We start from the raw sequence: 15791 nt of genomic DNA, 5'->3' as shown, positions 1-15791 counted from the left end.
TTCATTTAAAACTTTGTGTGCAAAATGTTAAAAAATATATTTCCTCTACTATATATTTGTTAATTACGTATTTTTAATAAATTTATAATTTACCACGCATTCCGAAGAAAGAATTATTTTTTCCTTCGAGAATACCACTATACAAACTTAATATGAACCTCTATCACTCGTTCTCGTATCTTTCGTTTTCCGTATGTATTGTTTTGTTTTGTCGGTTCATGCTATTCTAATAAAGTTAATGATACCCGATTAGATCGTTTCTGAAACTAAAAGATTCTCGTATATTCTATGAGAATTATTTGACATTTTATGTTGACAACGCATTCGTCATTTTCCCGTACTTTTCGTTTACAACGAATAGTCCCTTGAGAAACGATCAAACGAGGTTCCACTGCTCCAAAATCACAAAATGTTATGAGCCCAGATGGCTCAGTAATTACGGCATTTAGAATTGTGTAATATTGGGATTCGATTCTCCTCGCCTATTCGAAAGAAAAAAATCTGACTTAAATTGATGGGTGATAAAGTTGTCCGGCTTGAAAAATAAAGTTGCCCGTTCGCAAATGCTAACCGCATTCCCACAAACATGATATTTGTCTCAAAGTTACAGAGCCTTTAGTTCCATGATCCTTCATGCCATATACTGGTAATGCTTTACATCTTATGTTATAACAAATTAGTTTTCTTATATAGGAATGGAATTTAAATGTCAAGCTCCAAATATCTACTTCATTTTTTTGCTACTTTTCAAATTCACTTTTTGATTTCAAACTCAATTTCGTTTCAAACAAATATCAAAGCAAGATGATGTTCGAAATTAAATTTTTTTTCCCAATCTCCTACAAAAAAAATATCAGTAATATCTCATTTTAAGATAAATATCAATATTTTTGAACCATCTTCTATATATCACCTAAATATCCCTTATATATTGATTTTCAAACTGTATTCTCAAAATAATCATTGAAAATATGGGAAAAAAATTGTATTAATAACTGCAGCCGAAGTGATGCTACGAAATCACGGAGATGTCAGATATTGCATAACAGAGTTTAAAAACCGAAATTATAAGATTTTCTGCACATCATCAACCATAGCCCAGCATCTTGCCTTATTTTTAAGGCTCTATCTTTCAACGACCATGATAGAAATACCAAGTAATTTTGGTTCTGGTCAGACGGGGTGGACCGCGCCTGAGCTGTCACTCCTCTCTCCGAACTTCCACACCACAACATTTCTGTGAGAGGAATCTTTGTTCTAAGAATGTTAAATTGAAAGTTAAAGCAGTCAGTTTTCGAATATTCGCATGGAAATTTCACTACCAGTTTTTTAGTTTTTTGAAAAAGCTCGTCATGCTAATTTAGTTTTTATGTTGCTTAGCACTAAGTTTAACACGATCACGCCGGGGTGACCCACCGGTGGGTCACGCTAGATTGTCTCATCTTGGCAGCGCACCGGAGTAAAAACTGGTAACAATAAATTTCATTTTTTAGTTTTTTTCTGGGAATAATAAAAAAAAAATCCATAACTACCAATTGTTTTTAACGGATGCAATTTTCATATTGAATTGCTTCTTCGCCGTGATAAATTTCCTTACAGTGAATTGTTATTGTTGAGAATAGATTAATTCCTCCCGAATATTATCTAATATTGAAATAGTTCTTCTACCAGTTTTTTCTCTTTTCCCGTACAAGTATTTTTCACTTTTCCCGGCGTGAACGTGTTAATTCCACCTCATAGACTGCTGAACTGAAACTGTCTTTTATTTTAACTTTATATACTATTTCATGATGTATGGGATATGGGCCTTCTGCGCGGCCCAGAGGTGCCCAATTTTTTATAAATAAATAAAGAAAGAAAGAACGTGTTAATTTACTGCGACTGGGAAAAACATTGTTTAAAAAATGCAAATTGGCAGTTATATAAGTGACTCAGTCTGGTTTTTCTTTCTTTTTCAGACAGTATGAACATCACCACCATGATTATCATCCACCTGCCAAGAAAGGTGCCAACATAGATATCAACATTCCATTCGACATCCACACTCTGGCTAAAATGGGACTCCTAGGTTTGACTAAGCTGAATCTTCTGTTGGCCTTAGGAAAAGTAGCTGGCGCTAGTCTTGGCGTGTCGGCACTCGGTCTAAGCAAACTAGGGAAAATAGCTCTCCAAGTCGGGGGGCATGGTCATAAGGGAGGAGGAATCGCAATTGACATTGGTGCGCCACATGCCAAGTCACACTCTCATTACGAAGAGAAACATTACGTTCCTGAAGAGAAACACTATTGAAACTGCTAGTTTTTAATATTTTGTAATTATAGACTTATAATTCATTTAGTTTTTTAAAAACATCGTGCGTTTTGTAGAAACTACAACTGACGCCAAAGTGAGTGAAAGTGAGAAGATTTAAACGGGATTGTGACAACCCATTCGTGCCCAGCATTCTTTTAAAATGACGTTTATTTCCCTAAAAAATTGATTCAGTCGGACAAAGGTTTTAGCATAAGATTTATTTCAACCAAAGCAATATGTTTACCGTAATATCTTAATGATATAGTTATTGAAACTAATGTCAAGGCATAGTACTGTTTCAAAGTTGATTGTTGAAAGAAACATCCATTTAGTTTAAACAAAATGCACATTTCCATTTTTTTTTTTTGGCCACTTTGTATGGCTGAGCATTAATGGGTTAACTACATTGATGTCATAGAATGAAAGGATGATTTTATTGCGAAGTTTGTAGAAATTTAATGTGAATATTTTTTGAAAGATAGCTTAATTTGAGCTCCTGAAAAATCAGGCTAAGTAAAACGTAAGACTCAAACAAAGTAAAGCGCATTAAAAAAGCTTGAAATGCGTGATTGAAAAAATGAATGTTGCTCAAAATGCACTTTTAAGACAATAAACAACCAATGTATAGCTGCCAACTTGAACGGCCGTTGAGAAATAATTTTCTTACTGGTAGCAACATTAGCGTTTTGGCGTATTAAATCTTGAAGTTTATAGTTTATAAAAAGTTTTAAACTACCACGACGAATCAATAATTTAAAATTATGTGTAAATGAGATTAATTGATTGCTAGTTATTCTAATAGGCCTACCTGCCAACTCTCCCAAATTTTGCGGGAGATTTTATTTTCATATTTAAAGTGGTAGTAAATATATACTATTTTTTCTTGAGACTGCGAAGATATNTAGTGTAAAATCCTTATCAAAATAATGATCAAGACCCAAATGTAAAACAGTATAATTGACGATAAAAACTCAACTGGCTTCAAAACATATGAAGAGGGAAGTAAAAGTCGACATGTTTCGAGTTTTCAAATATAATCGCCCATTCAATGGAAGGGATTAAAAGTTGGCAGGTCTGTAATAGGTGTCTTAATAGTTTCGATTTTAGAAACTTCTTCTAAACTTAATGGTTGTTTTACTACAACTTTGCTAAATCGTTTTCAACGACCGTACAAGTTGATTGGTTTGCGTGTTTTAAAAGAATTAATTAATGAATAATGTTTATTAGTGAAGTATTAGGTTTCACGCGGTTTCTGTATGGATCTTAGACGTTTTCACGACCAAGATTATAAATCTCCATTTGGTTTCTCTCTATAAGATGAAGTTTTTATGCAATTTAATAATATATTCCTAACCAAACGAGAAACTATTAAGTGGTAGAAAAAGGAGACAATACATTTCAGTTTATGATGCGATATGTTTGCTCATATATTTTCTTCTTCTTCGTCTAAAGTGCTATTTTTAAAGGAACGGATAAGCGTACATTCAGACAAAAAATAAACTAAACAAAAAACATCACTTTGAAAAAAAAATCTGTAGCTTTCCGAGCAAAACCAATTTCAAATTTGTGAACTTCACACCCAAATCAAGTAAGATCAAGTAATCGCAAAAATGCAAAAAAAAATTTGTTCACCAACGTTATTCATAGAGAATAAAATACAAAATATAAAAAGCGAACTTTCTTATCAATTCGAAGCTTGCCTTCATATTATTAAGTGCTAAAAATTGGTTTAATGTGTTTTAATAGTGTTTTAATTTATGAAGTGTTTTAATATTAAAAAGGTGCATTCGGTTTCATTAACTCGCATTTCGAGTTATATTCACTTTCCAAACGCGCATTTCGAGCACTGCCCATTTTATAAACAGACGTTTCAAGTTGTAACCGTTTTCTTAAAAACGAATTTCATCAAATTATAATTTCCAGAATAAAAGAAAATATGTTTGTGATGGGTTAAAAAAAAAAAGAAGTTAAACGTACTTCTCATTAGCATATATTTACCTTCCCATTTCATATCTACAACATAACCAATGTGATATTTCCTATTGAGCATTTTAACTCAATCTTACTTATTATAGATTTGAAATTAGTTATCGCATAAATTAGCTAAGTTATTTTGCTATTATCCCTGTTTCATTTATCAATTTTGTAAATAAGTGTGTATTATAAAATTTGTCTTCATTATTCAGTTGTACGGAAAGTACTGAGACTTTTCAGTGTAAAGTACTGTTAAAGGTTCAGAACCTATAATACTTATTACTTTGAAGAGTTAAACTGTTGCAATCATGTAATAAAAAATCGTGTAAATAAAATTTTACTGGTGCTTGATATTTCTTATTGAACTTTATGGACATATGCCTATTTGTTTTTTACACCATACGAAATTATAATATAAACTACGGTTCCCCTTTTTTTGCTATGATGGAACCCTAAAAGATCAAACTTCTTTCGGGGGAACCATGGCTTATAAATAAAGTTCATTAGCAAGTGTGTACAGCTAACTAAAGAGAAAGTAAACATATTGAGAAATGTTAATATGAAAAATGAATTATTTTTTTTTCGTTGTTTCAGCAATAACTATCTCAAGATTTGGTTTTATGTTAGTCAGTTGAATTCGCAAGTCTGCACGGCTTTAAGTAAAGTAATTTTAGACGTATGCATAAATCAAAGTGAATAAAATGAGCTAAATTATGGTTTTTGAAAAAGAACTACTATAAACTGAGAGATCGTTTATCAGAGAAAAATAATTCTTTATTCTTGAAATTGGTCGTTTTATTTTGAATTTTAAATTCGATGAGAAATACGAATTCAATACAATTTGGAAATGCATCATTTTAGTAATTCATTCAATATATTGTTATTGGGGAAAAAAATTAAGTTTGTTATTTCTTTTTATATTGACATTTTGCTTAAATAATTTCACGAAAATAACCTAAATATTAAACAAAAAAAAAGCGATTATTGGTTGAATACAAACCTATTACAGGATTCAAAAATAACTGTTGGTAATAGAAAAAAAAAGAGTCCTAACTTATGGAACCCCTGTAACCTTTCCACGGAAAATTAGGGTTCCGCGGTAAACCTCTTGGGAACCGCTGCAGTAGATAATATATTCAATGAGATTTTTACATGGTTTGTAAGAAAGTAATACCCGAGACCAAAAAAATAAAAACTTCAGATGGAATTTATATCCTTTTTATAGATACGTAGCCCATTTTTAAGTAGTATTTCAATTAAAATACATTTAGCCATGATTCTTGATTTAACTCTTTTATTTATCCCATTTATTTCTAGCATCCTTTTACTTCTAAGAAAAATTACAACCGCATACGTAAAACATCTATAGAAATACTGTAGTTATAAGAATTAGTCATATAATATACAGGATATTGTTATTGGCAACTAATGCGTAAAATGTACGAATACAATATTCATAAAATAGTGAATATTGCGTTAATTTAATTTTCTTAAAAAATAATTATTTGCTGTTTATAATTATTTTTTTGCCTTTTGAAACATTTGCGGTTCACTAATGAACACATTTTGAACAAAAATATCGCATAACTCTTTTAAAGCGAATGAAACGGAATTAAGCTAATGTAATTGGTACCCATTGTGCATTAATAAGTTTTTCTTTTTGGAACTTTTAGTGCTTAGCCATTTGACGCAGAATTTTTATTAAACACATTTTTCATACTTTTTTCATTATTTTGTATTAATTTAGGTCAAAATCCGTGGAAAATATTATAGATTAATATATTACTTAAAAAAAAAACTATGATTATGAAATACAACACGAAACACCAGTGACTTTTTCTGCGTTACCTAGATTGCTTAATTCTAAACAATAATTTTTCAAATTTGCACTTATTTGCTGTTAGGATAACATATCAACAGCTATTCATTATTGAAATTTCTTTAACATTCAAAATCAATAATTTATAAATTTTTGAATATGAATGAAGTAAAAAAAAACTTTTCAAATTTCTTTTTTTGGATTTTGTGTTTTACTACAAATATAATTCCGACAATCTGATAGATATTTTTAGTTACTATAAGACTGTTTTCTGTAATTATAAAATATCAAAATATATTATTGCTTGTAATTAGAGCGTCAGAGAATAGCAAATATGTAAGGAGGACACTAGCGTCAAAGGGTTAAATAAAAAAACGGTAGCACTTTTGTACTATTAATTCTTTTATTCCGAGTATATTCTCCACATCCAAACAATAAAAATATAGATGAACAGTGTACAGAAACAGGGTGGGGAATAAGTCGGAGATTTTCTTGGAGAAGTCTGTAGCCTTCCTGAAATAAGCAAAGAAAAATTATGTTTGCGACAGTGCTATAAGCAGGGTAGCTACTTATCCGGAAAAATTGGTATTAGGACATTTTAGTTTTTCTTTCAGGAAAAGTATACTCACTAAAACTACCAAGTGAAATTGCATATTTCTTACACCTGTAGCAGGGATGTCACTGTTCCGCTTAATACAATATATTGATTATTTTAATATGCTTATTGAATAGTAAAGCTAGTGGAATAAGAATAATTGCACACATTCTTTAACCTCCTCGAGACGGGGAGTCATATAGGCATTCTGAGGCATGGGTGAAAGCCCTTATATAGCAAGACGGAAAAGAGAAAAACCTGGTAAGCAAAACATTTCATTCCAGCATTTTTTTCGAAAAAAATGAAATATCTGTAACTATCAAGATTTCTTTTATATATCTGGCATATATATAAAACTGCTTCTTTTCCAAGAACAAGTAGATATTGTTCAAAAATTTAAAAAAAGAATAAGTAAACTCCTCTCCAAAACTAGCTATAACTGAAATGGTTTTACTACCAGCCTTTCCTCTTTTCCGTCTCGCTTTCACCCCTGTTCTGAGGGTGGTGGCAATTAGGGTAAAAAATATATCTGGTAGGAAAAATATTTCTATATCAGTATATTTAGGGAGAGGAGTACAGTAATAACAGTTTCATTTGCTTAATATACCACTACTTAATTCAAAATAAAAATTATATTCTTAAGCATTGCACCTACGTTGATTAGCTTTTCTATTACATACTTGCTAATTCCTCCGGATTTTCGAGAAGATTTTATTTTCATATTTAAAGTGGTAGCAATACTCAGGTTATTCCAATTAACTCTTTGAATTATAATGATAAATATATAAAAGCATAATAATCCTTGCGCAAGCGAATTTCAACGGGATCAAAACATACATATATTTTTGAGTCAGATTGTTTTACAACCACTCTGAAAATCCGTTCTCGGAAAGATTGAGAGATATTTCCTTTGAGATATTTCGTGATGAATGAGATAAGGGCCATTTTGTCCTCAGATGCCCAGTTCTACAACTACGAACGAACGAACATTGATTAGCTGTGTTAAATTTAAATTAAAATTAAGACTATTAAGTTAGAAAAAATAAGCCTTGACCAAACATAAGCTAAAGCTTTTTATTTATTTCCATCCTGAATCTGGTTCCCTACGAATACATTTATGACTCGCCCGTCCCGAAAAGGTTAAAATATCGCATAAGTTGTATTTCATAAGATACTTTGAATGTTTGATATGTAGGGGTGGAAAATTACTTATAAGGAATAATACCAAACGTTTTTTTTTTAAGGTCATCAGTAACAAACCACTATGAACGTAAACCAATCAAAGATAGAACCATTTAATATGAAATCTATTAAAAATTAGAAAGTGGTAGCAAATATATGTTTAAAAATTTGTTTAATTTATAATTATAATTGGTTTGTCTTGGTTACTTGTCAACCACTACAGATTCAATTCTCAAATATATATGATAAATTTCTATCAAATACTTTTAAAATAGAATTCGGGTTCACAAGTGATTCGCTTTTTAAATAATCTGCGCAGACTACTTATAAGAAACTGTGTGGAGGCTTATGTTGACATAGATCAAAGCGAAAAAGAAAGAAAAATATGGTAGTAAAACCTGACCAGTCTTGATTTTTTTACAGGAAGAGTAAAATATCCGCGACTACGGAGATTTATCAACAGCACAGCCACCCCATAGACTGCTAAACTCAAACTGTCTTTTATTTTAACTTTTTATACTATTTCATGATGCTTGGGATAGGGGCCTTCTGCACGGCCCAGGTGCCCAATTTTTTATAAATAAATAAAGAAAGAAAAGATTTATCAACAGCTATGATAAAAATTGCTCCGGGGTACAAATTTTTTGTTGTATTTATACAATTACTTATAAATTTTACCTAAATTGGGTGTGGGGATTTAAAATCTGTTATAAGTTTTGCTCGAAAAGATACTGACTTTTTTTTTAAATCAAAATTATATTTTTCGTCCGTTTTTCATTGTCCATTTTCTAGACTTGGGAGACTTAAAAGAGAATTTATTTGAAATAAAAAACAAAAAGTTGCCAACGAAAAACGGAAAAATAAAGGTGAGAAATCAAACTAGAAAAATCGCAATAGACGAGAGAGAAAAAAGACGAAAAACAGAATAAGAAAAACCACAATGGTCGAGAGGAGCAAATCAGGGTAAAAATGCATTTCCACGTGCCATAGAGTGATGGTGAGAAACTAATGTTGTTAACAAGGGAAACATTCTTATGAATGAAACAAGATTCCAGGGCATTTAGATGAGCTGATGTGACTGAGGTGGAAATAATTTTGGTATTATCAAAATTGAATATAGGCCAGCTGTTGAATTTGAAACGCTGGAAACATGTTGACTGTTATTTGCTTATACATATTTATATATTTTTGAGTGAAGGAAGATTATAAGCAGGTAATATTTTACCACTTCCATTTCTTAGGATTATTTATTTATATTTAACTTTGTTTCTGCTTCCTTGTGATGAATAAGAAATATATGAATAACATTAATTACATAAATAATATGGTATAGGTAAGAATAACGTAAGAAAAGAAATAATAAAAAAAATAATTAAGAAAGAGATTTATCCCCTTAGTAAATTGACCACTAACGTAATGCACCTCAAATGATAAACTGGCTTCACTGTATTAAAATTTTTTGTCCAATTTCGCTTAGTTGTCAGTTTCGTTAGTTTTTGAGTAAAGGAGTGCAAATAAATTCAGTTACATACAACTTACTACAATTTTTATTCGAAATTTTTTTTTCAACACATGACTGAATACACAAAAGTCAATTTAATGCATCTAGTTTTCTTGTTTCATAAGAAAGAGATTCTGACTTTAATTTCTTTTTCTCGTTAATGTTGTGAAATTTTAGATGTACCTTCTCTCAGCATCTAAACAAGATATTGCTTCAGTTTTTTTTTCACTGAATGTTTACATATATACATTACATTGTGATAACTGTTAAGACACATCTATGGTAGACAATTTTTAAAAAAAAATGATGACCTGACAACTTTTAATTTTTAAAAAGTTTCATCAAAAATCTTTCATAACTCAAAAAGTGTTTCTGTTAACGCTAAAACATTATCACAGCATACAACTAATATAATTTTAAATATTCCCAAAAAATTTCAAAACGATATGATAAGTAGTTTTTTTTAGAAAAGGTACACCGAAAAAGATCAGAATTAGCATTATACATATATACCGACTCCCTTTTAAGAACAATATCTTGGAGATTCAATTATAATTTGAGAAAATGCATCATCAATATTATTTCATAAATTGACAAAATTTATAATCAGTATTATTTTGAGAAACCTGACAAAATTAATAATAAATGTCATTTTAAAAATTTAATAATCAATTGCAATGCTAGTAAATTATCTGCTAAAATTATTTGAAAAATTTTAATTGTTTTGAAAGAGGAAAATAAATAGTAATCAAATTAAATAATAAGTAGTTACTAGAATTAAATACTTACTCACTGTATCGGCTTCGGAGAAAAGATGGTATCCATTTTTAACAATTCTCTCGATGCTTAAAAAAATATTTTACACATTTTAGTACAATTAATTAATATAATAATATAGTTTACAGACATAAAAATCAAAAAAAATTTCTATATAAATTGTTATTACTAAGGACTTAAAAATTCCCAACTCCATAAAAAGTTAATAAGATAAATAAATGTCATGATAACCCCGAGGAGTAAATTCTTTGTTGCATTTTTACATGTTGTTGTTTCTAATGCCACTTGCCAAATACCAGCATGCCTGCTTGGTAAAACCAAGCGAATTTAAAAAGGAGGGGGTGTTTCTTGTTTATAAGTGGCGCCATATACGGCCAATAATACAACTTCAGCCACACACATACAACACAACCCATTTTTAAAGAGCGGATCCATTCATTCATTCACAGATCGTGATTTTGACTTGAACCAAAGAACGAACAATCTCCAATTCAGTACCCCCAGAGGTCTAATTTGTTACAAAAACTAAGAGGACTTTGTGGTCCCGACAGGTTTTACGTGCACCGGTCTCCATTTACTACACGGTGAGTCTTCGGCCGTATGGAATCGAACTCACTACCACTTTTACACCGAAGGCCCTACCTACCAGGCTTACCGGGCACACATCTTTATCTGTACTTGACCTTACCTAATTCGAGAGTGGGTATTTCAAACCTGTTCGTAAAGTTACAATTTTTGTCAAAATGATCTTTTTAGTTTGGTTTGTTTTCGTCTGAATGCATTATAAAGAACATTTAGAATATATAGATATTGTTTGTATATATATACAAGCATGTACACTTGTCTGCTTGCCTAAAAACGAAATTTAAGACAAAAAACACATGAACATGAGACACTAAATTATCGCATCATAAACTGAAGCGTATTATCATTTTCTACCTGCCACTCCCTACGTAGCAAAGAAGAGGAGAGACTTAGCATTCCCTCGAATGAATTGATTTGGACTATATTATTGACTTGCATAAAAACTGTAACTTGTAGAGAGAATTCAATTACAGATTTGAAATCAATGACTCGAAAATGTCTAAGAACCGTTCAAAAATCTCCTGCAACAGAAAATAAATAAATTTGCCCTCCCCAACAGTATAATGAATGCGTTAATTATTCCATAAACAGGAAACCCAATTATTCATCAAAAAGGCTTTAGATGTTGTGTAAACGCAAACCTTTCTACAAAATTTCGTATTTACTAAAGTTTCCGGTAGACCTTTTTCTCCTGGCTGAACTTGGTTTAAATTATCACAGCACATAAATAGTTTGACTACCTACAGAAAAGTATGGCTAGTAATAAACAGAAATGTCTAGTTGTCAGTTTGTATTGTACTAATGAAAATGTAAACAGAATTTTGCTGCTCCTGTTCATTAGAACACTTCAACGAAATCAGTCGAATTATTCTTGAGATCTGAAAATGTAAAAATATGACATTTTTGGAAATTTCTTGAAATTTTATCTCTTGTTATTTTAAATTTCAAAACTTAAAATGCCAAACTACTATTCTTAAAAAGTATGAAATTTCAAATACAAATTTTATAATTGTGCTCAAAAAGTTTTTGATCCACTCAAATGATATTCCCTTGGTACAGCGAAGTAGGCGATAAGTGAAATTAACATTAAGGGGCCAAAAACTTTCAACTGTTCTCCTGACTGAAACTATCGGTACTACATATCCCAATAGTTATAGTCAGGATAGCAGTCGAAACTATTCAGATTGCGACTACTACCTCCCATATGTTGCTGGTCCAAAATCCAAATTTGTCTTGGGAGAAAGGTATGTTTATTCAAGAAGATACTTTTTTTTCTGGGGGGGGGGGATGTATGACTTCGAAACTAAACTAATAGAACTAAATTAATAAAAGAGATGACAAACTGTTCCACTTTGTAAACAAATTTTCTCTACTGATAGAAAAATGTATGTTTTAGTGCAGTATTCTTGAATTAACCCGTTTCGTCCCTAATTTATATATTGAAATGATACAAAAAGTAGTTTTATGGAAAAGGCGGTATAATATATGATCGAAATTAATTGGTTTTTCTACTGTTAGAGCAATCAGAAAGTCATTTATTGATCAAAAAATACTTGCTCCTTATAATTCTAGATCTAATCAGAAATAACTAAATCCTCATGGTATCTGAAAAACTTTTAATTCACCCAGATAAATGAAAATTCTGAAAAAAGTTTCCCACCACAATGAATGTCTTTGAAAAAAGGAACTGTCCTAAATATGCGTTAACCGGTTAATAAATTTGCATTCAGTTATTTTGTTGAACAACTATATAAAAATTAAAAAGCACATGCAAAATAGCAATTTTTTTTGTCGTGTCTATGACATAGCCGAATCAAATGTTTCCATGCGTCTTGATTACTGCTTCTGCGATTTGCTTGATATTATCGTCATAAAGGTCAATCAATGACGGCAAGACTCCTATTTCTCTCAGATTAGCACTCATTGCTGGACACTCAAAGATGTGGCATGGCAAAATAGCAATGATGTCCAGTTATCATTTAATCACCTCAATGCTAAACCAACATGAAGAAAGGATCAGCTTCGCGCCCTCAAGCTCCCAGCTCCATATAAGTTCAAGTCCAATTATTTTTTAGTAAATCTTTCAAAGCTGTAACTTATTTATACAAAATGTTATACACCTCCATAAATATTCATCTAAAGTTGGAGTACTCGGCATTCCTGTAATTAGGTCTACTTCTTATTCTGGATCTAGTTGGAAAAGCGTGTTTAAAAAATGAACACAGTTTAAAAACCGTATTTAAGGAAATCTGCACAGGTCTTAAAGCTTGTTTGAAAAAATAAACACATAAAAAATACGCTTTTCAATATTCAATCGAAATTTAACAACAAAGTGAGGAATTTGTACTTAAACAATCTAAGCAAAATGATTACGGAACAAAGTCCTGGTCTTCGAGGTAGGAGGCAATATAGTCCTCTTCGTATTCAGAATACGAAACGATAGAGTGTTTTTTAACACGTTGAATGTCATGGGGGTCACCGGTGACCGACGAAGCCAAGATTATAAGTGACACATAATTCGAGTAAATGTTTAATATTTTTACATTATTATCGTTAGTAAAATGGTTTGAAGAAATTAATGCAATATAGAACACACAAAAATAGTTTTATTTACATACACAGAGATGCCAACTTGCTCCGGTCAACGAATAAGTATTTTCAAGTAGTAGTTTATTAATTGTGATTCTTGGTTTAATAAATTCAATTTAGTAGATTTTTACCCATCACTATTTCTAAACAATTTGTAGGCTTCTATAATTCAACACTTCTTCAATTATGCCATGCGAAACCTTTTAAAAAACTAGCAAAATTTGCCAAATTTGTAAATTTAGTTTCTAACATTGCTTTTAATTTTTTAGCACAGAATTTATATTAAACATATTTTTCCTACTTTTTTCATTATTTTGTATTAAATGAGGTCAAAATAAGTGGAAAATATATATTTTTCTTTTAATGGCGGGNTGTTCCGGACAACGAATAAATATTTTCAAGTAGTAGTTTATTAATTGTGATTCTTGGTTTAATAAATTCAATTTAGTAGATTTTTACCCACCACTATTTCTAAACAATTTGTAGGTTTATATAATTCAACACTTCTTTAATTAAGTCATGCGAAACCTATTAAAAAACTAGCAAAATCTGCCAAATTTGTAAATTTAGTTTCTAGCATTGCTTTTAATTTTCTAGCACAGAATTTATATTAAACATATTTTTCTTACTTTTTTCATTATTTTGTATTAAATGAGGTCAAAATAAGTGGAAAATATTACATTTAGCATTTTAATAATTTATCTTTATAAAATACAGCATGAAACACTGGTGTCTTTCGCTACGTTGAATGTAAAATTTTCTAAACACGGTTCACTTTCAAACAATGATTTTTTGAGTTTTCACTCATTTGAAGTTATTTTCAAATATAAGAGAAACAGCAATTCACTGAAAATTTTTTAGTTTACAAAATCAATTATTGATAAAATTTTGAATATGAATGAAGAAAAAAAAACTTCTCAGACTATTTTATTTGGATTTTATATTTTAGTACAAATATAATTCCGATATTCAGACTACTTTATTTGGATTTTATATTTTAGTGCAAATATAATTCCGATATTCAGACTACTTTATTCAGATTTTATATTTTAGTACAAATATAATTCCGATATTCAGACTACTTTATTTGGATTTTATATTTTAGTACAATATTTTAGTACAAGTTCCGATATTCAAACAGATTTTTTTAGTAATTATAAAACTGTTTTTTATAACTAAAAAATAGTAAAACATGTTTTTACTTGAAAATAGAGTATCAGAAAGAAAGTATATATAAACAACACCGCTGTCCCATCTGCGTCAGAGGGTTAAAATGCAAGGAATACTCTCGAATGAGACAAACCTTTAATTTATTATTTTGACTATGCCCTGTAATTTTATGGTACGAAACCTTAAAATTAATTTTAAAGCTATGTTATTTAAATAATTTTACCTTTCCTTTGATCTCAGATGTTTTCTATGGACAGAATTACAGTTGATGTTGCGAAGTTTAGAATCTATATTAAATATAAGAGATAAATCAGTAATGAATTTCCTAATTTAAACATCAGAAAAAGCTACAAAACACTCTTAGAAATAAAACTATCACTTTTGATGATACAGAAATCTTTGAACTGTAATACGTTAATTTTGAGAATGATTTCGTCCCGAAATCACGTGATTTGTGAGGAAACGCAAACTCTCAAATCTATGATGAAAATGTTTCCTCAACTCGAAACCTCACCGTAGTGCATTATGGGGGATTGTTAACTAGAATGACGAAACTGGGATGAAGACTAGACGCTGAAAAATAAAGTCACGAAGAAAGGTGGTCTAAGAGTTGGCCTCGTTACTAGGAAGTTCTCGGGTTCGAACCCTGTCTCTGACATGTGGTTAATTCATCTCTGTTCCCTCTGACCTTCCTTGCGTTGTGTTTGACTACGATCTAGTAATTATTAGCAAAGTTATATGAATTACGCACTGAGAGTTTTTTTTCTGAAAGGGGTATAGAATGACGAAATATTTTTTTAATTTTGACGAATTTCGTTTCCTCGAAGAAGTTACTATAGTTATTTCTTTACTTGCTCGAAGCATATAGCAGGAAACGGTTTCGTCAAAAACAAAGAAAGTTTCGTAAAATTCGAAAATCCATTTTTTACAGTGAACCTTTATATTAAATTCAACTGAAATTATATAAATTTTCAAATTAGTTATACTCGCAGCAAACTTAACTTTTAAGCATTTTATATAGAATAGGTAATGTGATGTTACGTTAGAATAAAGTAAAACACACCTGCAACAGCCCGTTTTAGGACAGGGAGGTTATAGCGCTCCACAATTTCTTGCTCCACGACAAAATTGTGCTAATGTGGTCATGCTTGCGAACAGATCGCTTTTACTTCTCAGACCAGCTTATATCTGAATCTGGGTGGTCTTCAAGCAATCGTGGTTTTCCTCTCCATGCAACGCAAATACGAGCTAGTTTCGTCAAAAAGTTCTCTAAGAAGACACATTTCTCCCAATATTTGATCCAGGAG

At 30.7% G+C, this 15791-nt stretch overlaps 2 protein-coding genes and 1 long non-coding RNA gene across 9 annotated transcripts in view; 2 read left to right on the top strand and 1 right to left on the bottom strand.

Annotated features, from left to right (window-relative positions):
* LOC139425891 (uncharacterized) overlaps window positions 1-4619 on the top strand; it is a 100460-nt gene extending 95841 nt beyond the window's left edge. Inside the window, exon 2 of the long non-coding RNA XR_011636975.1 lies at window positions 3365-4619. This is a non-coding gene — a long non-coding RNA (uncharacterized lncRNA). The remainder of the gene's footprint in view (window positions 1-3364) is intronic.
* Window positions 1-4619, top strand: part of LOC107456399 (uncharacterized) — a 29114-nt gene extending 24495 nt beyond the window's left edge. For 2 of the 3 annotated variants that reach the window (XR_011636973.1, XR_011636974.1), the window contains exons 3-4: window positions 1959-3094; window positions 3376-4619. Coding sequence is in view for 1 of the 3 variants with exons in the window: in XM_016074260.4 (XP_015929746.1) it covers window positions 1959-2289 (331 nt within the window). In the remaining 2 variants the exon portion in view is untranslated. Of the gene's footprint in view, window positions 1-1958 lie in introns of all 3 variants that reach the window. The other variant, XM_016074260.4, reaches the window with a different exon arrangement.
* A 1850-nt stretch (window positions 4620-6469) lies between these two features.
* LOC107456328 (uncharacterized) overlaps window positions 6470-15791 on the bottom strand; it is a 29973-nt gene continuing 20651 nt past the window's right edge. For all 5 annotated transcript variants that reach the window (XM_071182134.1, XM_071182133.1, XM_016074181.3 and 2 more), the window contains 3 exons: window positions 14708-14771; window positions 10153-10208; window positions 6470-6598 (listed from right to left, as the gene is read on the bottom strand). In XM_071182134.1, the coding sequence (XP_071038235.1) occupies window positions 6489-6598; window positions 10153-10208; window positions 14708-14771 (230 nt within the window). In that variant the 3' untranslated portion in view covers window positions 6470-6488. The remainder of the gene's footprint in view (window positions 6599-10152; window positions 10209-14707; window positions 14772-15791) is intronic.

Source organism: Parasteatoda tepidariorum, chromosome 6 (genome assembly GCF_043381705.1).
Source record: "Parasteatoda tepidariorum isolate YZ-2023 chromosome 6, CAS_Ptep_4.0, whole genome shotgun sequence".
Lineage (NCBI taxonomy): Eukaryota > Metazoa > Arthropoda > Arachnida > Araneae > Theridiidae > Parasteatoda > Parasteatoda tepidariorum.
This window is presented reverse-complemented; position numbering and strand designations above follow the sequence as displayed.